Source organism: Mercurialis annua, linkage group LG4, assembly GCF_937616625.2.
Source record: "Mercurialis annua linkage group LG4, ddMerAnnu1.2, whole genome shotgun sequence".
Lineage (NCBI taxonomy): Eukaryota > Viridiplantae > Streptophyta > Magnoliopsida > Malpighiales > Euphorbiaceae > Mercurialis > Mercurialis annua.
This window is the reverse complement of record NC_065573.1, coordinates 35,626,826-35,649,811: the sequence shown is the minus strand read 5'-3', so window position 1 is coordinate 35,649,811 and position 22,986 is coordinate 35,626,826. Positions and strand designations below refer to the sequence as shown.

The 22,986-nt window shown below is 32.3% G+C and overlaps 1 protein-coding gene across 1 annotated transcript; it reads right to left on the bottom strand.

Annotated features, from left to right (window-relative positions):
* Positions 1-816: 816 nt before the first annotated feature.
* Positions 817-22,384, bottom strand: LOC126677878 (callose synthase 7). The gene is made up of 42 exons (XM_050372693.2): positions 21,910-22,384; positions 21,713-21,813; positions 20,831-20,943; positions 20,624-20,711; positions 20,418-20,528; positions 20,161-20,313; positions 19,131-19,220; positions 18,929-19,020; positions 18,721-18,844; positions 17,399-17,533; positions 17,231-17,307; positions 17,073-17,160; positions 16,750-16,872; positions 16,560-16,677; positions 15,554-15,885; positions 15,380-15,432; positions 15,153-15,213; positions 13,341-13,422; positions 13,204-13,253; positions 12,273-12,359; positions 12,042-12,146; positions 11,768-11,862; positions 11,593-11,680; positions 11,344-11,501; positions 11,106-11,229; positions 10,887-10,990; positions 10,665-10,776; positions 10,033-10,184; positions 9,598-9,707; positions 9,413-9,520; positions 9,248-9,316; positions 8,466-8,640; positions 8,252-8,363; positions 6,564-6,686; positions 6,365-6,483; positions 5,716-5,799; positions 4,183-4,295; positions 3,886-4,115; positions 2,579-3,376; positions 2,153-2,203; positions 1,705-1,890; positions 817-1,187 (listed from the first exon to the last, which is right to left on the bottom strand). The coding sequence occupies exons 1-42, from the start codon at positions 22,136-22,138 to the stop codon at positions 942-944; spliced, it is 5,769 nt and encodes a 1,922-aa protein (XP_050228650.1). The 5' UTR covers positions 22,139-22,384; the 3' UTR covers positions 817-941.
* Positions 22,385-22,986: the final 602 nt, after the last annotated feature.

Sequence of the window (22,986 nt, the reverse complement as noted above, 5' to 3'; positions counted from 1 at the left end):
AATTTGTAGAAATACCTATCTTTTAGTTTGATTTAACTATAAAATTAAAATACTGTATTTGATCAATATATTATTATTTAAATTTCTATCTTATTATTTTTAAAAATATTATTAATAAAATTAAGTTAATTATTTAATTATGGTTATTATAAAACCAAAACAAGAATAAATTCAGTATGAAAAAAAATTTTAATAATCAAATATATTATATTTACTTTTATAATTTTTTTTAACTAATTTAATATTAATTATAAATAAAAAATTGATATAATTATAATAAATTTACTAATATGTACATTAACGAGTTACGTTACGAGCCACGTGCATAGCACGTAATGCGAAACTAGTTGTTATAAATTTACACATACAAATGTACGTATTAACTTTTTTAGTGAATTTTAATCATTTTAATTTCAGTGTTATTGTGTGATTATACATTTGTCTATTGATGAATTCATGAGATGCGAAAAAATGATGCATAATGATATTGTAGATTTACAAGAGTACAAGACAATTTTGATTATAATTATCAGAATACATTTATATTTTTGCTTAGTTTAATTAGTTTATAGATTATAAATTTTTATTCTTTTAGCATTTTTTGTGTTAAAATATAAATTCTAATTTAGATAAAACGCTTAGTTATTTTTTATAATAATTTCTAATAGATTATTATCGATTTACATCATGTATGAATTTGATAATTTAGATATGATATATTCTATCCAAAGGAAAATTACATTTAATTTAAATATTTTTAAAATTATGTTTAACAGATAATTATTGATATATATCCACAAAAGTGAAAGCAGATGATTTCCTCACAAGAAAAATGGGAATAGATTAAATTAGGTAAAAATATGCAAAAAATTTATATATTAAAACTACACCAAGAATAAATTAAATCAAGAAGACATAAAGATGAAATTCTAGTGTGATGTCTAGTCTTTTTTAGCGGTAGATCCATCTTTCTTTCCAGCAAGAATCATAGAAATCTGGAGGCCTCTGCTAAATGCTTGATTGAATAGCAGACGAGTTTGGAACTCTGATACAAAAGGAAACCATGACAAAATTGCTGTCGGGGCGAATATCAATACTCCCATCATGTACTCATACGCTCTTCCAAGCTCCTTTATCGAATCCCAGAGTTTTATCTTCTTCAATAATGGCCTGCAAGCTTGTCCGATCTTTCATCGACAAACCAAAAAGAGCAAAAATTATCATTCAGCTAACAGACTTCAAAAAGTCAGGAAAGTGAGGATTTATGTTGCATGGAAATGAGAAATGCTGAAATGGGAAATGCTACAATGGAAAATAGCAAGACCAAATTTTCTTACAAGAATAGTAGGTTATAATTAATAAAGTTTCAAAGTTTCAAAAATATGTTCGAGAATTGGAAAGAAACGCCAAAACATAGAAATCCATAAATTTCTGTGCAACATAACTGAAGATTTGTAGGAAACTAGGTTCAAGGATTTACTAGAATTTAAAAGTTGAATTTGCAAAAAGAAATAGACAAATGGAGTTGAAAGCGGAATGTAAGATAAAATTGCAGAAAACTGAAAATCATGTTTATTAAATTACAAGACTTACTAAAAACAGAGAGGAAAATAATAAACAAAAGTTAAATGAAATCACATATATATATAGTTGGGCAGAAGCTTACAGTAAATTGCTAGTTCATAATTAAAAGTTTGAACATACCAGAAGAATGGCCCACCCAGTAGGCATGAAGGCGAGAAACGCAGCAAACAAGTCTGTTACTGTGAGTCCCCAAACTACGAATAAGACTGTCATGACTGACAGAAAACCAAGGAATAAAAGTGCCTTGAGAATCCTGAACATCAGCTGGAAATCTATACCAAATTTTCGTCTTCCCATTGATACCATCTGATACCAGAATATTGAAAGAGAAAACAATGTCGAGAATGAGGGAATCTAGTTCAAGGAAACCAAAATTTATTCCAGCAAACTGATAAAAGGAAACTGAGAAACTGATATTCATTCCAAAAGATTTTAAATTTAACTGAAAAGATACAAGGAAACTGATACTTATACCAGCAATTATTGAAATACAGATGCCAAGTAGTTCAAAAGGTTTCATTTGATTATTCAACCATATTTACTTTCTCGACAAGTTATGTTAGCATACCTTTAAGACTAGAAGAGCGGTTATCATAACTGCCCAAGAAAGTCCGTAAACCTAAAAAAGAAGATAATAAATAAACAATGTTAAAAAGATTGGCAACAATTTGAAGATTAACTAAACAATAAGCTTTTATTTCAATATGAGAATGGTCCTTTTGATCTACAAACTTGTGTGGCAGGATCAATTAGCTCCAATTTCATTCATTGAAGTCAAATAGACTTTGGCAAAAGAAAGAGTCAAATAGACTCAAAAAATTATAATGTCAGGTTAAATAGATCCAAATTTTATTATTGTGTCATCTCGATGTAGATTATTTCAATCAATTTTTTATGATTTGAAAAAAGTAGCTGGATCTACTTGACACTATTTAATTTTACGACACAAGTTTGTGGACCGAAAAGACTCCTCTTAGTTAAATATACATCATACCAGTAAACTTCTGCTGCGCTGGGCTATATCAAGGTGGTAGACAATGCCATACTGATAGATAAAGAAACGAAATGCAAGGATTATTTCGAGCACCCGTCCTCTTATATTAGTGTGTCTGAGATGATCTTGTTCTTTATCCCACCAAGATTCCCAGCTTTTCTCATTAGGGATCCCAATACCACCACGGTTGCCCATCCACCTCTTCCAATCTCCCCAATCTTCTACTGTCTTTTGCCAGTCAAAACTAGATGGGTTGAACACGAAAGGTGCAAATAACCAGGATCCAACCAAAAACCACATGGACAATGTGATGAACCAATAAAGATCGGAGCGGCGATATGATTCACCAAAGACTTCATACAAGACCAATAGAATAAAAAACTCTAATCCTTTTACAAAGTGGCTTCGCGAGTAAGTCCTGTAGTTCTCAGCAAACTTCATATGGAAAACAACAAAACCACGACCCGTAGCTCGATATTTTGAACCACCATGTAAAATTGTTCTCCCATAATAATGTGCCTTTGTTCCTAGCTGAAATGTGAAGAATACAGAAGCCAACTGCAGCTGCATAATGATGAAATCACCAAGAGCAGCACGGAATCCTTTCTCTAAGCCAGTTTCCATAACCATGGGCAGCACCAATAAGAAGCCCAACTGAAAAACAGCCTGAGTTGCTAGGGCTTCTTCAAGAGCCTTGGTCTGACGTACGATTGGGTTCGTAAGAATCTCCCTTTCTAACCCACTCATTACCATGTATAAACGCCCATATAAGAATGCATATACTGTCAGCACAGTCATCTGAAACGACAAAATTCAAGTGGAACATATGATCATTTTTTCATGAAATTCAAGCTGATTCTATATAAGCAATGATTGTGGAGATCGAAACAAAAATTTGGGAACAAACGGCAGACCTTGTCTATATAATTGCCACTTCCTAGTATACTTTGGAATAACAAATATCAGTTTCATTTTTGACATGTTAAGTGATGTGATGAATCCCATAAAGAAGGGAAGAGAGATTTATGATACCCAGTTACTAAGGTGAAGTAAGTATAAAATTATCAATATGGAACATTAAGTGCTACAGATTAGAGAAACACTAGGCTGAACCTCAATGGAGTAAAAAAAAACTACAACAATGTTGATGCAATCTACCACCCATCACCAATAATTTCAGTATCTCTTTCACAACCGATCTAAAGATTTCAAGAACAAATCTAGCTTTAGGCTAAAAGAAACTATTTACACAAGAATGATACTAGGAGCACATGAAGTAATCAACTAACAAGATCAGTACAACATACCATGCTACTAAAGTAGAACCCAACTGTTGTAAAATAGAATGACAGCATCCTGTAGAAGTCAAACCGACGTCCAAGCCGATAAATATCACGGCTAAGCGTCTGTTCTCCATTTCCATTTGCAACTTTTGCTTCAAAAGCTGATATCTGATTCATTCCCACATCACGCCCCTTACCCACTTGAATATATTCATGATGTGTTATGTATCCTCCACGCATAGTTGAGTTGTACCCTGAATAAATTGAAATGTTAACCTTTGCTTGTGACAGTTTTTAATTTCAAGGCAAGCCGAAAATTACCTGCAAATATGTCCTCACTTAAATTTATTATTTTTGAAGCTTTGCTTATGCCACCCCTTGTTATGTGGAAGAGCCTATCAAATATGTCAGGATGACCATAATGGAATCTGACCCTGTAAGTTTGTACAGAACATAATGGATTCTTAATTAATCAAATCATAAAGTAAGCCTTTTTTTGCGAATATATGATTTAGTATCTGGACCGTAACAAGCAATAATGTAAATATCTATGGAAGTTGGATGAGAGCATAGCATATATGAATATATGATCTGATGGATGAAAAGAGTAACATGCCATAAACATAAAAGCAACATTGCAGGTGATTGAACAGCCGAGAGAATTTAATTTGATTCTTTTAATTTGAAAGCTTCATTAGCAAGACTCTGCATAGACAAATACATTTACGCACAAAGAGAGAGAGAGAGAGAGAGAGAGAGAGAGAGAGAGAGAGAGAGAGAGAGAGAGAGAGAGAGAGAGAGAGAGAGAGTATTTAATTAGTAACATCTAATGAACACTTGGAATTTTTTTACATACCTTATCTTAACTAATTAACTATTAGAAATAGCTTCTCATATTAAATTAAATATTATTAATTCATTACTCAGTAATTACTAAATATATCGATCAATTAAATTTTTAATTCACAGTATTAGTATTTCATATTTTATTAAAATGCTTAGAGATAAATACTTAGTATTTTCAGATGTTATTTCATGTAGTTGTTTTCATTGATTAATGTTTCATATAAAAAGAAGTATCACTTATAAAGAAATATTTATTCAAATGAATGCTAGTATTTTGAATTCCAACCTACAATTTGAAGTTATATCCAAAAACAGAACTGTATGAAACATATCAGTTACATTTTTTACAATCCAAAAAGACTTTAAGCAAGTTTCAAACTATATGCATTAGCAAAAAGTCAACGCATACATTTAAGTGTTTGAAAAACTTGAGTTGATCAAAATATATCCAAGGTCACCTTTAAACCATGATAATACATTTAATTCATTTTTAATGAAATTCCCCTGCTCTTAAACAGTTTTATCTCCTTCTACATTCTTATAAATGACGAATTAACTAGAGAGTTGCATGCAAAATTATGCTCAGACAGCTAGTATTTTCTCAAAGACTGTATAAATAAAATGCACTTTGACAATATGGCCAAGCCTATGAATAAAGTTCTGCTCTTAGCATCGATCCAGAGTCTAGACTCATGATGCATTTTGGAACAGGGGGTTTGTGGTGTTTAAGCGCTGTGTTGCAGAGGGGAGGGCCCAAATAAGTCCTGAACTGTTTATGCATAACGTGATCCTAGCATTTACCAGACATTACAAGTTTGAATTTATTTCTCCCAGAATAATAAACCATCAGTCTTTACGGATTCATCTAATTAAAATAATAAAAGTATATCCAGGGGAGGGAAAGAAGAGCAAATGGTTCAAGAGAAATCAGAACAAAGAGAAGGATCAAGCCGAACCTACATTTCATGCAATGCCACATACAACCCTTAATTAAATTTAATAATTTACCTCAGAGGATTAGCCAAAATACGTTGCCCGATTGTTACAAAGCTGGTCTCTTGATTGGACATGAACCAAGCAAGTGATGAAACACTGTAAGATGAAAATAAAGAATAAGCACTATGATTCTGGACCTCTCTGCTCATAACCAAATACTTATCTTAGTGAAGGAATTTTAATTTATTCTTTTTATTTTTTCATTATATTTACCCTAAAGTTGCCCTCCAACAATGGTTTTATTATAATCTCTAACACACTCCCGCACACGAATGCTTATTGGGCTTGAAGCATGAACAAGTACATGCTTGCTTAACCTAGTATATTAAATAAGGGTTGCCAAGGGTCGAACATTAGACCCTCCGATCTTGGAGGCTCTGATACCATATGCCAAATAAACATACAGACTAATATTGAGAATGTATCTATTCAAAAGACTATTAACCAAATAACTGAATCAGTTTGGCTACGTTCAGTTAGCAAATAGTTCTTTACATTTTCTTTGAACATAAATTTAGTAGATGGTCAAAGTAAGTTGTTTAGCATTTACCATGTTACCATCTTTGGTTGGTTTTAACTAAGATGTCCATAAGCATTCGTATTGACATATTCAGCACAAAAGAAAGATTATTTTCAATCGAGGAATAATGGCTAGACTCACCTTCCAGTAAAGATGTGCTCTCTTAGACCCAAAATTGTAGGTTTTCTTGGCCCACGCCGAGGTATTAGAAATTCTTCCAACACATTTCTCATTTTGAAAGCTTCTTCAAAGTAGTTGTCCTGAAAACAAGGTAAAGCACAATGAATTACGGAGGAATGTAGTTTAAAAAAAATGGTAATTAATAAAAAGTTTAATTCACCTGATTCATATCTATCGTCTGAAGGGCTTCTCCACGAGTAAATATAATTGCGTGATTTTGATTTTCAGGTTTTCCTTCTCCAATGACAGCTGGAGGACCTGGGAGTTTGATTCGGTATATTTCCTAATAATGTAAAAATTACTTTAAATCAAGTTGATGTGTTAAAATAAGGAGAGAAATAGAAAATGGCTAGCAAATACAGCAGAATTAACGAACGAAGTTCTTGTGATTTATTTCAAAAGCAACAAAAGCGAAAGATCCATAGGTTCGATGACGGAAAATAAAAATATTGCAATCAGCATGGGTATGGTATGGATGCATAAACCTGCACTAAGTCCTACAGACTTAACAGCTTTGAAGCTGGGACTAATGGACCACATTCCTATGATTTTCGACCTTAATTGAAGGAATAAATAATTAGAAACTGATTATAAGGACAATTATCTTTTCATGATTGGAGATGCTACCATTAGGTCATACTGAGCAATAAAAAGTCCAATTTGCAAGAAGGGTCTCACACTTCAATCAGATGAAGTTGATAAATATGACTATTGACTTAAACCCTAAAACAAAATGAACATAGGAGAGGTAGCAATATTTTCCCAACCTTAGATAAGTATTTAAGCAACTGGATTAAATACCCGTAACTCAATATATTATTTCACAGATGACGAAAATAATTGGATAACGTAGCAAAATATCTACAGAATTTTGGGAGAGTCAAACAGTTATATTCTTTCCAAAACAATATCGGGAATAAAGTGAAACATACGGGTGTTAGTTATGTGAATAGAATTTAGAGAATTACATCCCTTATTTTCCTCACTTGATTTCCTCTCTAGAATCCTCATTAATGTGTAAATTAGCTGTAATTATTGCTTCTATATTAGGCCCTAAGTTTAAGGGATTTGATGCTCACTTGATGTATATATATTGTATACTCTTATAGAAGAAGGGCAATAGAGTTTTGAGAACAGTTTTCTGTCAAGTTATCCTTTATACTCTAAATGGCACAGCATTCAGGACCTGTTCATGTCTTGTACTTTACATTTATATATTTCATGGTAAGGAAATTTGTTCACCTTTTTCATGAGGTAATATTTCAAAGGCTCCCAAATGAATTCATTTAGGGTTCTGCCTATTGGTCTTATTTTTAGGTGTTCCTTGTTAATGGTGTTGTCAGGATAGCAGGACATCTTAAATCATACATTGTACAATTATTTTCTTGTTAACGAAAAAAAATTATGCATTATGTAGTTTCATCCACATTTGGCGGTCAGATTAAACCTCCTCTAAATTGCATTGGAACTGCTTCGGTTTCTTCAATCAATTGTTACCAGCTTTTTGAGAAAACAACAATTTGTTGATTTCTCAAAAACAAGGTTACACAAAGCGTAGCGACTTAAAATGTAGACGGCAAAGCAAAAGCCATCTGTGCAACCCAAACAGGCTGTTCATCTTTCTGTGAGACAACACTTCAAAAAGAGTTTTAAATAATAGACAAAACATTACATATTGGCCATTTTATATTTAGATTTTGACCTACCAGCAGTCTATGGATATCTTGGAAATAACTCAATTTCTTTGAGTTCATTGAATTCTACCTACTGTTTCTACCAAATCAAAACTATCAAAATTTAGCTTAGAAGAAATAAAGAAATTCTACATGGGATAAAAAGTTTCCATACCTCATCCAACTTATCACCTCCTTTGACCAAAACAGAGTAATATATCTTTTGAGATTTTCCATTAACTGTATCCTCTCTTTCATCAATGTAAGCAACGCGCAATGATGGATACCTGCAGCAATTTTACAAATTTAAATGTGTCATCAAACTTTTCAGAATTGATCTATGAACTGCTTACAAAGTTACAGTACATGCAACTGTGGATTCAACTTACGTTAACATGAGATTAAGAATATTACTGTAACAACTCCGATCTCTACTATCAGTCGCTTTCTTTTGAGCCCCATAAATTTGACAAGAAACAACATAAGTAAACTTCAAGTCTGCCAAAGCTTGTGCATGATCATCCTTATGAGAAATCTGATCCGGCTCATTATATTCCCTACTTGCTGGAAAAAGAAAAAAAATTAATTATTAAAGAAAGAAGGCCTAATCACTCAAAAACCCCTCACCTTTAAACTTTTTTTCAATTCCACCCCAACGTTGAAAATTTGTCAATTTTACCCACTTTTGAATTTTCCGTTTTCAATTGTACCCTAATATTTTAATTTTTGTTAATTTTTTTACTTAAATGATGAAATCATTCAATTAATTAAGTCTAAACATGAAATTAAATTCTTTTTTATTCAAAAAAGTACAAATAAGTCCTTTATTTTTAAAAACTAACTAAAAACCATAATCAAATTAACCCTAATTTAAATTCTTAATTAATTAAACTAAATTTAAATAAATTTTATAAATATACAATTAATATATGCAAGACATGGAGAATGTTTTAAACAAATTTCCAAACGCAAAAGACGTTAATTTAATTTTTCAGGGTACAATTGAAACACAAAAATGCAAAATAGGGTAAAATTGACAAATTTTCAACGTCAGGGTATGATTGAAAAGGGGCTAAAAGGTCGGAGGTTTTTAAGACATTAGGCCAAGAAAGAACATCTAAATAGTTGCAAAAACTAATTGTAAGATAATGTATGTATGAAAATCACAAACCATTGTCTCCGGTCACTTCCAGTGACCATTGAAGTTCTAAAGCCTTCCTGTAGTACATCATCCCCCTCACTTGCAGAGATAAGAAAATTTGATGACAGCATAGATAAGACACAGAATTGATATAAAATTCATACATGGTAGCGTACAAGTTACATTTATTAATACCTGTTCTAGCAAGTGTCTGCCCCCTATAGGATACCCAATGACGAATTGCCTCTGCCTTTTCTTTTGCAGGATAAGCGAGTGTTCGTTCCTCAAAATTTTTCCATTCATCTAAAGTGGTCAGCCAGTCAGAAAGTTTCAATCATGTTAACAAAAGAGCATGATGTTGTAACAGATCTAAGACTCACCACGATAGATGGTCTGAAGATAGAACAAAGTTGAGACACCATCTTCATTTTCGTGGCGAAGATCCTCATCAGAATAAAGAACTTGCTCATTATAGTAAGGAGTCAAAACACTGACCACGTATTAGAAAAGAAATTTAAAATCAGCAGAAAAAAACAGCTGGAAGCACCATGCAATCTAATCATGCAATGTTGTAGAATAAAACAGAAAATTAGGAGTTGCATAGTTATTATACTTGACTAGCATCCTAAATGCAACTTCTATTACGCTAAGACATATTTTGTTCAGTTCTACTATAAACTTATTAAACAAGGCATAAATATGTAAAGTATGTATGTTCATATAAATATAGTATCAATATGAAGGCAATTGCAGCATTTTTTACCTTGGCTACCTATACTATGGTATGTTCATAAAAATAGTTTGTAATGACTGACCTGAAGGAAAGCATATCTCGGACTTTTGGAGCGGGGGGTAAGTTCATGAATAAGGAATTCGCAAAAAAAGTGATTCGGCGGCGAGCATCCAAATTAGAAGGTACATTTATGGCAGATTCCTTTGTAGTCAAAAGCAAATGAAGCCTAACAACCTTGCGAGGAATGTAAAATAGATGAATAAACAGGATAACAATACATAAAATGATATGGTAAACAACAAATAGTATCCCTGATATTATCACTACTTATATCTTGATCCTTGTTTCTCCAAATACAAATTAAATAGTTATTTTGGTTATAAAACATATTCATTAGTCCTCCAATAACTATTGTCCATAATTTTCAAGCAAAGAAACCTTGAGCCCCTCACCTCTTGTTTGAAATAGCACTAGTAATTTATAAGAAACAACAAACTTCACAAATTTGAAGGTTGAAGGACTACTATGCTGTCCAAACTAAGAACTACGAGATAAAAGTATGTGATTTGACAGTGGAGTATATTAGAAAGTTAAAGGCCATTTAATTCATTTTTGCAATGGTCATCCAACTCTAAAGTGTACTAAATGTGTAGGAGTTTTTTAAGTTCCTTCAAAATGATTAGGGATGATATATGATAAATGTGTCATGAATACCTTATCCCTCCAAGATTTGTTTTTTGTAAGGTCAATATTTATCTTTCCAAACCTCTGCTCCTTCTTGCTATTCTGAACATCCACATTTGTAGGATGAGCTCTTTCCAAGACACTATAGGCACAGGAAAACCATGGCAATAGTTTAGTCCTAAATGATCAGTCTTCCAAAAGACAGAGACTAACTTTAAGATTCCTATTATGTTCGAATTTATCAGCACTTACTCGTGACCATGTATCATGACATCCTGAACAATTATTTCAATGATATCCTGAAGAACATTAATTATCTGAGATTTGTATGCATCCACGTCTTCGTAATCTCCTAGCTGTAGACAAACAAATGTGAGCATTCAAAACTTCAAATGACCTCACGGTAAATTCTAATGTATAGAATTGAAGAAAAAGAAAAGAGGAACCACACAAATAAAAAAAGCACTGTACCAAGACTTTTAGAAACTTCTCCAACTTTTCACTAAGCATAGGCAAGCCACTCGTCTTGAATTCATGTAAAAATTTGTTCTGATGTATGCTCAAGTCCACTTCATAACAAATGTGTCTAACAATGCTATTTGAGAAGGAAAGGAAGCAATAAGATTAACAGGTGCATTACACAATCATACATAGCAAGATTGCCTAAAAGATCATTTATAATTGCAGCAGGTAAGATGAATGCCCTTACTTCTTATCTGCATCGTCTTCCAGAAGGCCATAAATTATGTCCCTCAGTGTCTCATACGCCTCAGTTATTGCAAAACACATGTACTCATCCATCTTCTTATACAACTCCGCATCTTCCTTCTGCCTGATATCTTTCGCCATGTCTAATGCTATTGGAATCTTTTGTTTCAATTTAAAAAAAGAGCAAAATTAAGAAACAAGTCTATGTCAAGTTTTGAAATTAAGAAGCACTATGGGTCATAGTCCACACCTTGCTGGCAAGTAAGAAAGGAGGCCACTGGACAACAGAGACATCACTTGTAGAATATGGTATTGGCACTAGTAACAAGTCTCTTTCACTGAACAGTGTTAAACAAAAATAAATCAGTAACAAGATCCACACATGAGAAATATTGAATATCTTCTTCAGGAAGAAATGTATTAACTGGTTGCTGATCAGATCTTCTGCTCTCATAGAATCAATGAACTCATTCCACACCCGAGAAAAATTAGCAATATTTTTCTTGTCAATCGACTCATTCTGTCATGGAGAAGAGCTGGCTTAGCCAAAAATAAAGAAGAGAAGGCTCTAATTGAATTCTGTACGAAATGAATCAGGAAACCACAATTTTTATTCTTCAAATAAAGTGCATATGAAACAAGATGCACTTGGAGTCAATAAAACAAAGATTAAATGTGTCCAATCTTTAGAGTTATTACCGGGTGTTTCCTTTTGGATTCCTCATCCGATAATGGCACAAGATGGCGATTGAAAGCTGCAGGAACAGCCTCAAATCTAGACCGCAACATCCCAAGTGTTCGTATCTGTAAAATGCAAATGCTTGTCCTGTTATTATAAGTAAAAACCATGATTTGTCAACAATACATGTTTTATATGGCAATTATAAAATGACGTTCCTATAATTGTGAGCAACAAAAACAGCCACTTACCTCACCCAGATGACTGAAGGCTCCATGAATCCCACCAAAGAGTGTAGAAAATATAGCATACCAAATTTGTGTATCCATAAAGTAAACCTAAAAAACAATAGAAGTTATCATAACTGACAACATAAGTTAAAAAAAAAAATCAGAAAATTAACAGAAATAATAATAATAACTATGTGTCAGCAAATGGTTTCTTAACCTATCATTTATTCAAACCATCTACTATTGAACAGAAATTACTTAGAAATCTAACTCAATCCCAAATCCGAATCTACAGACTGCTTGCGTGTTAAATTTCCTTGTTCATAATATGATATATATCATTAATCACAGGCCAGTATTCCTAATTCTTAGCTTATTTCATTACAATGATAAATTGCAGTCAGTCATGGCTAGCAACGCATTCTATTATATACCACTATGTGATTTTTGTTTATGCCAGTGCAGAAAATAGAGAACTGTTGCCTCTGCCTCTTGAAGCCGCAAGACAATTGAATGGAGGATGACTAGGTTTTCAATAATGCCGCTTGACAGCTACCTTGAGTTACAGTCAATAGCACAGCATGAATGAATATAATCTTCAGTAGATGTCTTTGCTATATCTTTTTTGACAGGATCTAATCACTGTAAATTCCGCACATCTTGCATTCAATTAACTCTCTCTTTTTCCAATCTAATTCAACTGAAATCCTCCTTTGTTAAAATTATTTTCCCAATTTCACCACATCAATGTTAAATGTTAATTAGCTGCCATTGCTTTTTCTATAAGTGAAAACAGCATACTTCCTCTGATTAAAATTCAACATCAAAGAATTAAATGGTTTGAGAGCTAAATACAACTATAAGGAAACATTAAGCTTTAGAGCCTTCTTATGATGGGTTGTCCAAGAAAAAAGCTTCAAAACATTCACAAAAAGTAATGCAGTCCACTTACCAGGACAATCGGAGCCCATATCGCAATTACAACACCAATGTTATGGGTACCTATAAATGTTTCACAGCACAAATTAGTTCAGTTAAAGCCTCATAACAAAAGAAAGTAAAAAGAGTGACAGACAAGGTGACTATTACCATTTGGAAAGAACTCGTGCCATTGATAATTATCAATATGCAAACCCATAATTATCTTTGTAGGTCCAACCAAAGGTAGTATCTATTTATGGAAATTGTAAGATACATATTAGAGAGAGACAAAAATGAGAAAAAACACCTAAACTAGTACCTAAACAAAATGATATAAGAACCTACAGAATCAGCAGCATGGCCAGTAATAACTAAAGCCAAATATGTCCAGGTACTAATTAACATAGTTGAAGCAGGAAGACAGCAAGTGAATCTAATTACTGGTGAGCAGTTAAGGAATAAACCCATCTGTTTAACATTATCTTCTTTCTTTTCCTTTAAACTCATTTTAATTATTTCACAAGTAAATTATTTAAAATCTTTTGGCACAAAAATTGTTTAAAAAGATTATGTAATTAGAATTTATATTGCAATTAATAAACTAAAACTATTTCAAATTCTTGAAGAAAACTATCTATTGCTTTAGGCGAGTACTCTAAATCACAGCGTGCGGTGTGCCATAATATAATTATTTATTAGACCCATAAATAAGATAAACTATTACTAATTAATTACTATTTCATTAATTATTTGATATTTAATACTTAAATACAATTTATGATTATAGAAATAATTATTAATTAAATATAAATATAATTTTCTTAATCCATAAAAAATACCCCCTCCATCCCAATAGAGTTGTCCACTTTGAGAAATTATTTGTCCCAAAACTCTTGTCCACTTTCAAAAAATAACTAATTTTTACACTTAATTCTCCTATCTTACCCCTATTTAAAATCCACTAATGAGTAAATTGGAAATAATTTGCAAGTGGACCCTATATTTAATAGGGGTATGATAATAAAAGTAAGGAAAATTTTATAAAACCCATAAATAATAATTGTTTTTCTTAAACTGTGTGATAAAGGCAAAGTGGACAACTCTATTGGGACAGAGGGAGTATAATTATTATTATTTGACAGTCACTCTACGAGCCACGTGTGAAACACGTAAAGCGACACTAGCGTAAATAAAATATATGAATTTATGGAATTCAATTCATTTGATTTTCATTTTCATTTCCATTACTTTTAATTTTTTTAATTTTTTTTTTACTTTGTTTAGTTTTTAAAACTAAAAAAATTAAAATATTAACAAATATTAAAAATTAAATTGAATCCATTAACTCAATAAATCTCACAATAATATAATTTTTATTTATACATATTAAAAATGTAAGTATAAGAATTAAACTGATTTTTTTTTTTTCAATTTAGCCATTTGACTCAACTAACTAACACCAAAAATGAACGGACGGTCTAAACTAATGACGGAAATAAAAGTAGAGGTCCATATTGTTTGATTTTCAACAGGAGGGACGAAAGTGGATGAAAGTGTGAATTATGACATGGGACGGGCCTAAGAGTAAGTTGCCTATATATTAATACCGATAGAAGGGAGAATTGCACGTTTAGCTTCCATCTCATTCGTGCAGCTAACCTTATTTCCCCTAAATTGCATTCATACTTTCAGATAAATTAAGTACTCTTACAAGTACAGATGCAACATTGATTTCCCTGGTGAAACAAAGTCCTCCTTCACAAACTTGTTTCTGACTTGCACAATATGAAACAAATTGTGTACTCAACATGCATGTATGTCTGAGTGCTAACAACATATATGAAGAAATTTCCGAAACACAAGCTTAACAACAAATATTAGATACTTGTGTGCAAATAAACATAGTACACTTGAACTTAGATTCGTCATAAAACAACACAGCTAGCAAAATAAGATACAAAGAAATAGTTAGGGAAATACCTCCACATAGTAGCTAAATGCTAGCTTGCTTATTAGCAACATGATCCAAAACAGAGTATACCTGGATAAAGCAAAATGTACCAAGTTAGTAGAAGAAGGAAATACAAAGAGAAATATAGCATCACCTATATGTCCTGTGTTATTTTGAAAAACTATTTATAACAATAATGCTTACAGCAATTAATAAAATTCAACACATTACGATCAAATATTTGTATCTCTCTTACTTTAAAAGCGAAAACATGTCTTCATGCATGCCTCTTCCTACATATAGTTTTGGCTGCACATGGAGATGTACTAAATATAAACCTCGGTTAAAATTGAGAAAGAAAAATGTTATAATCATTGATCAAGCCAGAAAAAGGATTCTGAAGTCAGAAGCAGCAGTAAAATATGCTTGCCTGAGACCACCACATAATAAAAGTGAGAATCCGCCAGTTTGAACGCTCCATTGTTCTCCGTAAAGGTGGAAGAACAAACAGTAGAGCAGATACGAGACCAGGAATCAAATAAATTGCAACAGCATAATTGTAAAAAGACGAACTCCGCCAATCCTTAACCCAATCGTTAAATAATTTTACAAGGCCTGTAGGATTCTGCACAGAACTGGAATAACCAATTGGGAGAACTACAGCCCACAAAGCTGCTACCGAAAACTTCAGAAGGTATCTCAATATTTGTGTGGCTTTTAAACTCCTCCAGGCATTAAGACTAAGAACTATGTCAAGAGCAGCTGCAAGACAAAAAGTCGAGGTAAGTACGAACCAAAAAGCTACTCTACCCATAATATAATACTAAAACTAAATAAAAATGGTTATCCTGCTTCAAAGTGTTCCAATCTTCCTCTTTTTTGTTAGTGAAAAAAATAATTGATTGAAGCAATAATTTTATATAAAGGCTTTCGAACATTCAGCTGGTGCCCAAAATGGAAGCGTCAAATCAGTTAAAAAGGCTGAATATAATATATAACTGGAATCGCTACAATAAAAAGAAACCAAACCACATAATTGAAAAAACAGACCACAATATTTGGTTCCTTATACTGATTTTCAGCTATAAATTGAGTTCCTTTTTAGCCACAAGGCCCACAACACAGACTGGTACATTTCGAATTGGATATTCTTTTAGGTTGCATAATAGGAGGCTAAATAAATAAAACTGTAATTACTAATCAAAAATAAGGCAAGGCCATAAGTATGTCATACTATATTACTAATTCAGTATCCAAATGAAGAGTTACAATTACATATTTGATTAACCATGAAAGAGAAACAAAAGTAAGAGGAAAAGGGGTTAAAACTATAGAATTTAGTGCTTAAATTTAAAAGCTTTGATATAGAAAGAAAAAGAGCTGCTTAGATTACTTTTACAAAATAATACAAACAGAAAAATATAAAGAGCTAGTACCTTGGAGAAAATTGAGGAGCGCCCATGTGATAAAAATGCTCGATACACTTCTCAAAACATTCTCATCAAAAAGATTGGCAATAGATCCAGATGCATGCCATGCAACAATTAACATGGCCTGAAAAGCAAATACAAATTTATTTATATAGAGTTTGAAATAAAAACAAATATCAAAAATTATTAAAGCTACCTGGAAAGCCACAATAAAGAATATCCACATTCGGTCAAAACTTCTGTACAGGTGCGAGAAAGTGCGGATTTCAACAAAATTTGTTTTAGGCTTCCTCTTTCCATTAATACCTTGGTTAGAACTCTGCAGCAATAAATTTGCAAATTAAATTTAAGCAAATGATAATAAACAAAGCTCTCCAGCTCTGCCCATAAAATAAGGATGCCAAGAAAAACATAAATCATTCTAAAAATTATTATGAATACATTAAAAACAAACATAGCAAAAGTAAAGAAAAAGTACTTTTGAATTTTATTTGGGACGAGAGTAGGAGAAAGAGCTACCTCATTTGTAAGTAGCGTATCATCTGAATGAACAAAAAAATCGCCCTTTAGGTCCATCGGCCAACCCAGTCTAAAGCATTTGTCAGACCTAGGAAGATAGAAAGTGTTCAAATATCTATTTGAAGACTGCTTACAGAATATTTCTTCATATTTCTTACCAGAAGTATTCATTCAAATCATCGTAATTTCTCCATCTTGAGTGGCTTATAGTGCCTCCTTTGCTTCTCTTAGCTTCCTTTTTCATATGAAATAGAATCATTTTTCAGGTATTAACATGTAATTTAAAAGTATGAATACGAGAAACAGTGTTAGATTGAAAAATTTACCTTCCATACAACTTGGTAAATTGGAGTTATAACAGTCCTCAAAAAGGTTTCATCATCAGGTGCTGCCGTCGCATATATGTCTCCACTTACAGGGTGAACATTGCTATATAATATTCCATAAACCTCATTTGCCATCTTATACATCAGAGAAAAGAACAGCATTACTTTCAGATATGATGGGAAGGTTAACACATCTTCTGCATGAGGCCTAGCTAAGATGATACTTGAAGATATCAATGATCACAAGCAAAAAGAGGCTTATTTGTTAAATTGAGAGAGTTATGCCATCATCGCCAAAGACTAATGGATGATTTCAGTTGGATTGTTTACAGCAAGTGTCAATCACTCCCCAAATATAAATAAAATTGAATGGTTCCAATTCTAAAGTTCGGCATGTACTTTGTAACAAGTCACACTACGTGACTTGGATTTCATATAGTTAACACTTGGCCAAACATCCAAAAAAAAAAAAAAAAAATCAAGTGTTTAAAATTTTAATTAAACCTTTGGATTTTGACTAATTTGTTCTAATTTCAATCTCTCATTACAATTATATCATAATTGCTCAAATTGACTTGGAAACTAATGTAATTGCCAACCTAATTTTTACGAGCAATGTCCAATTACACATGACTCGGTCATCACTCATGGAAGCTAGGTCAGCAATTTCACACGATATTAATTAATTTGAACAATTGAGACATAATTACAACGAAATGTTGAAATTTGAATAGATTAATCAAAAAAATTAAAAGGTTTGGTTAAAATTGCAAAATCCAAAAAGGTTTGAATTTTGTTGGACATGTGAGAACGCTTCTATGAATGAGAATCAATTTTTTTTGTATATATTTTTTATTAATATACAATATTAAAAAAATTAATTTATTTTTTATTTGAAAAAATATGTATTTTTTTTTAATTTTTTTACTTTTTAAAGAATTTTTTTTTTTTTAATTTTTTTTTTTTTGTTTTTTAATAAATATTTTAAAAAAATAAATTATATATTATTTATTTATTATGAAATGATTAAGTTAAATTTTTTATTCCCATGGGTGAAGGGGGGAATGGCGATTCCCATTAAAGGGGTAGCCACATTCCCATTTCTTAGTGAATTGGGATAAAACAAACATAAATAATGGGAATCATTCATTCCATTCCCCCTTCTTTTTTAAAGAGCCAAATGGCCCTTAAGTATTTTGCTAAAAGGGAAATGTTATATATATATAAATCATGGAAAACCTAGTATTAGATAATTAAAAAGCAACAGTTTTCAGGAAAGCAATATAAAAAAATAATTAAAAGATAAAGAAAAGAGAACCTACATTATGAAAGATATAGCAAATACATTCTGGCATAAATCGTATGTTTGAAGCTTCACCCCATATGAGAAGGTAGAGTCCAATGTAGACAAGTTGTAATTGTTGTCTATCAGCACCTGCAGGAAACCTGTAGTCAAGTGGAAAACACCCAAGTAAGATAGTATACCTATTGTAATTGATGGAACACTCTGACATCAACATAATAACTTACCTAAGATTTGATTTACAACGCACATAGTTACACCATGAACGATAGTTCTTAAATATTTTATCCATCAAATGCTCTAGGGTGCCACTATCAATCTGAAATAAGATTCTAATCAATATTCAAAAAACAAAACAAAGATATGCTCAATAAAGGACTCTAAATGAAGAGAAGAAATGTAAAGTTGCAATTTGAGATCAAAGTTCACCTCAAAATAATTTTCATGTTTCCTCCTCCTTGCATCAATATTGGCTAGTAGCAATATAAGGTGCTCCCTCTGGTTAGCCACATTTCCTCTCTTTTTTATTTCCAAAAACAGATGGGACAAGACAGTGCAATTAGATAAACTGATGTTCATTTCAGTATAACTTGATTGATAAACAAGCATGGGTAATTGAATCAAAAACCTTCCCTCCACAGTCTTTACTTGATTATGCAAATATGATGCACATATAGCATCTAGCAAAAACAATTATGAAAAATAGACTTGTGGCTGCCAAGGGTATTCTTGAAAATCACACTACATACTTTAGGAGATGTCCAATGCGACAGAATTTTTCTAAACAGAAATCATGTTCAAAGACTATAAAAGTTGCCGGCGTTTCCTAAGAACCATATACTCCAATTTCCAGTTGCTTTTATATCTTCATCTTTGCACATGTAAATTATAGAAATTGCTACAGTTTATATTTTGTTTCACTAGATTTAAAAGCACTAGAAAGTAACTACTGATTTTTTTTCTTATATGTCCACTTGTAACCTGCCTCATTACCATGTTAAGGTTTAGTTTGCTTCAGAAGATAAATACTTCTTCAAATTAACAAAATGAAAGCCGTGATAAAAAGTTGCATCATGCAAAATTCAGGTTTGCAAGTCCTTTAAACGGTTAAAAATAAGGGTTAATTACTATAACCCCCGAGAGTTTAGATCCCAACTATTGTTTTCCCCATGAAGTTTAAAAAGTTACTATTTTCCCCCTCATAGAGGTTTCAGTTATATATAACATTGAAGTCAAGGGGGGGAAATAGTGATTTTTCAAAATTGCGGGGGAAAACAAATTGTTCGAACCTAAACTCATGAGGCTAATAGTAATTAACCCTAAAACTAACGCTTGGGTGCCATAGAGGTAGACAAAGTACGGAGGTGACTCACTGACAAATATGCCCAGAGGCTATAGCCTATAGCACAATAAATGCAAGCATGAAAGAAAATAAAAAGATGAATTCACCAGGAGTTACCTGAAAGCCAAAAACAGAAGAAACCCAATCAAGAATGTCAACGACTGGTTTAGCTCTCCCTTTGGGCAAGTCATAAGAGGCATCCTGTGTATGGCTAACTTTGGGCATTGGAAGATTATCCACATTAGACAGAGCATGAAGTGATGCCTTGATCTAAATTCCACGGAACAAGAGTGATGACCATAATAAATTCAAGGTATTAAAGAATCACCCTAGACTATCACAAGCAAAAGCAAATAAATTAGCTGATAACCCACCTCGGGAAGTTCCATAATTGCAGGTTTTCTCCCTGAGGCATACAATGGAAGAATGTTGTAGTATACAGGCTGCTCACTTAACCTCTCAACATCACGAGCAAACCTTTCTGTCTGCAAAAATCAATTTAACTACATGCTCAAGTCCAAATTATTAACAAGGTGCTTGAAGACCTTATGGCCTCATACATGAAAACATAAAAACAAACCTCGGGTTCAATTTTTTCTCGAGGTACCACCGTTTTCAGGACCTCATATAATACTGATGCAATTTGAAGGAGCTTAGCCATCTCCTCCCTTCAAAAGTTAGTCCAAAATAAAAAATAATAAGCCACATGTGTTTCATAAATATTGAACATTTCAACAGTTGTATACAAGGGATTGAGGGAAGAAACTCCTTAGAAATCAAAGCTCACGGTTTCTTCGCATGTTGGCCTTCTCTTATGTTGTCCACATAGAATTTCTGGTAGTAAAGCTGAATTTCCCTGGGATCACTCCCTGCAAGTTGCCGTTGAGTTTCATGTTCTTCCTATAACAGATAGAAAACCAACTAGCAATTATTAATAATCTGGAGTCTGTTCAAGATATTAAATTTCAAGGTCCATTAAAACAGAATGAAATAAGAAAAGAGAAAATATCTTAGATCCAGCATATAAACTCAATTAGCTATTCGAGGTCATTAAATAGATATAGGCATTTTATTTTGTGCATCTGAGTAAAGAAAGCGGCAATAGCAGTAGCAACCATTATAACAACTGTCGCATTAATTGGTGTTCCTGTAATTTCTGTTAACATGAGCAAACCATGCCATCATATTGGTTCAAGCAATGTGTGTGAGATATTGAGCCTGGGCTACTGCTGGCACCGGGCAAAGTAGTAGTCATACCTTATAACTGCACCCATAGCAACTATACACTTATCCCAATTTATTCCTAAATATTCAAATACAACTGAAAGTGCAGCATCAGGACCGAAATGCTTATTAAAAATGATAAGGCAAGAACTGCAGCTAATAAACAATATGCCAATGCAATTGTCATCATTGAACAACCGAGTGCTATATATAAAGATATTTCGAGCAGAGTTTCTAGATTCTTCAACATAGTAGCAATAGCATCAAATCCAATATATGCGAAGAAAACTACAGCTGATGTTGCCGCAAGCATCATATGAAGTATATAAGCTCGAGATATTGAATGAATTAGTCAAAAGCAGTCAATTCACTGTATATTTTAGATCAAAGCATTTCTTTAGAATTGAGTTCGTAAGCTAAAATAAAACAAACATTAAGGAATTACCCTCTCAAGCTTATGTAACAGATAGGTCTTAAATTGACGAACTCCACGTCCAGTGGAGGTTGGATCCGTCTTATGAGCCTTCTCAAGAGCATGGAACCGGCCTAAAATCACACAAATAATAATAACAACATTAACTAAAATCAAAATCAGCAGTATCACCATAATTACTAACACACTTAAAAATTAAAACAGCTTACAAAGATAAGCAACGCGACGATTATCTTTCTCAACTTCATTAGCAACACGAAGAATCGGAACAATCTCAGACATAGAAGAGGGAACAAGTTCACTATCAAGAACTGAAGCGTCTTCATCTTGAAAATCCACCATCATAGTTTGCGCACGTGTCATTTTCCGAGATAAAGAACGCGGCGGCGGCAGTCCATCGCCGCCACCGGCGATCTTAGTCCCGCTAGAACTCGCCATTGCAGCCAATCAATCAAAATCGTTAGTGTCTCGATGATGAGGAGCTTATATATGAAGTCGTCCATTTTCTTTAACGAAAAAGCGAGAGAGACGAGAGATACTTTGGGTGGAGAGTAGGGTAAAGTGATAACTCTGATTGGAAGAAAAGAATTTCAGTGTAATTCTTTTCTTTTCTTTTTGATTTTGGCGCTTTTTTTTCTAGTTCTGCTTCTTTTTGGTGCAGAGGTGGAGTTTCTGTGTCTGCTTTTTGTTTTGTTTGCTAAAGTAAATGAGATTGCTTAGTGGGGATTCTAGGGAAGGGTTGAATTGGACTTTTGACCATCTAAATTTCCAATTTTCCAGCTCTATCTTTAATTTTTTTTAAATATTAATATTATTTTTATATTATTACAGTTCAAAATTTAGTATTAACTTACTTCAAATTTTGATTTTTTTTATATTTATCTATCTAAAAAATTATTAATTTATTTTTAATTAATAAAAAAATGTTAAAATTGTAAAAAATATACTTTATTAATATGACAATATAAAATAACTAAATTTTATTTTAGTCAAATTAAATAATATTTAAAAAATTCATATAAATAAAAGTACTAAAAAAACATTATATACAAATAATAATTAAATATGATACAAATAATGAAAGAATATACAGAATTTTATATATATAATAATATAATAACCGACATATGAAAGTAACAAATTTACAATAATGATATAAATTAATGCTGATAAATTATATAATAATTTACCAAATCAAAATATAAGATGCAATTTTTTCTTAAATGTGAACAATGCTCTATATATGAAGAAATAAAATAAAATAAAGTGATAGAGTTGAATTAAAG

Excerpts from the sequence above, each read along its gene's own strand:
- LOC126677878 (XM_050372693.2), bottom strand. The coding sequence starts at position 22,138 with ATGGCGAGTTCTAGCGGGACTAAGATCGCCGGTGGCGGCGATGGACTG. Across the intron at positions 16,873-17,072 it reads ATACGCTACTTACAAATGAG|AGTTCTAACCAAGGTATTAA; the intron begins GTAGCTCTTTCT and ends TTATTGCTGCAG. Across the intron at positions 15,433-15,553 it reads TTATTATGTGGTGGTCTCAG|CCAAAACTATATGTAGGAAG; the intron begins GCAAGCATATTT and ends CTCCATGTGCAG.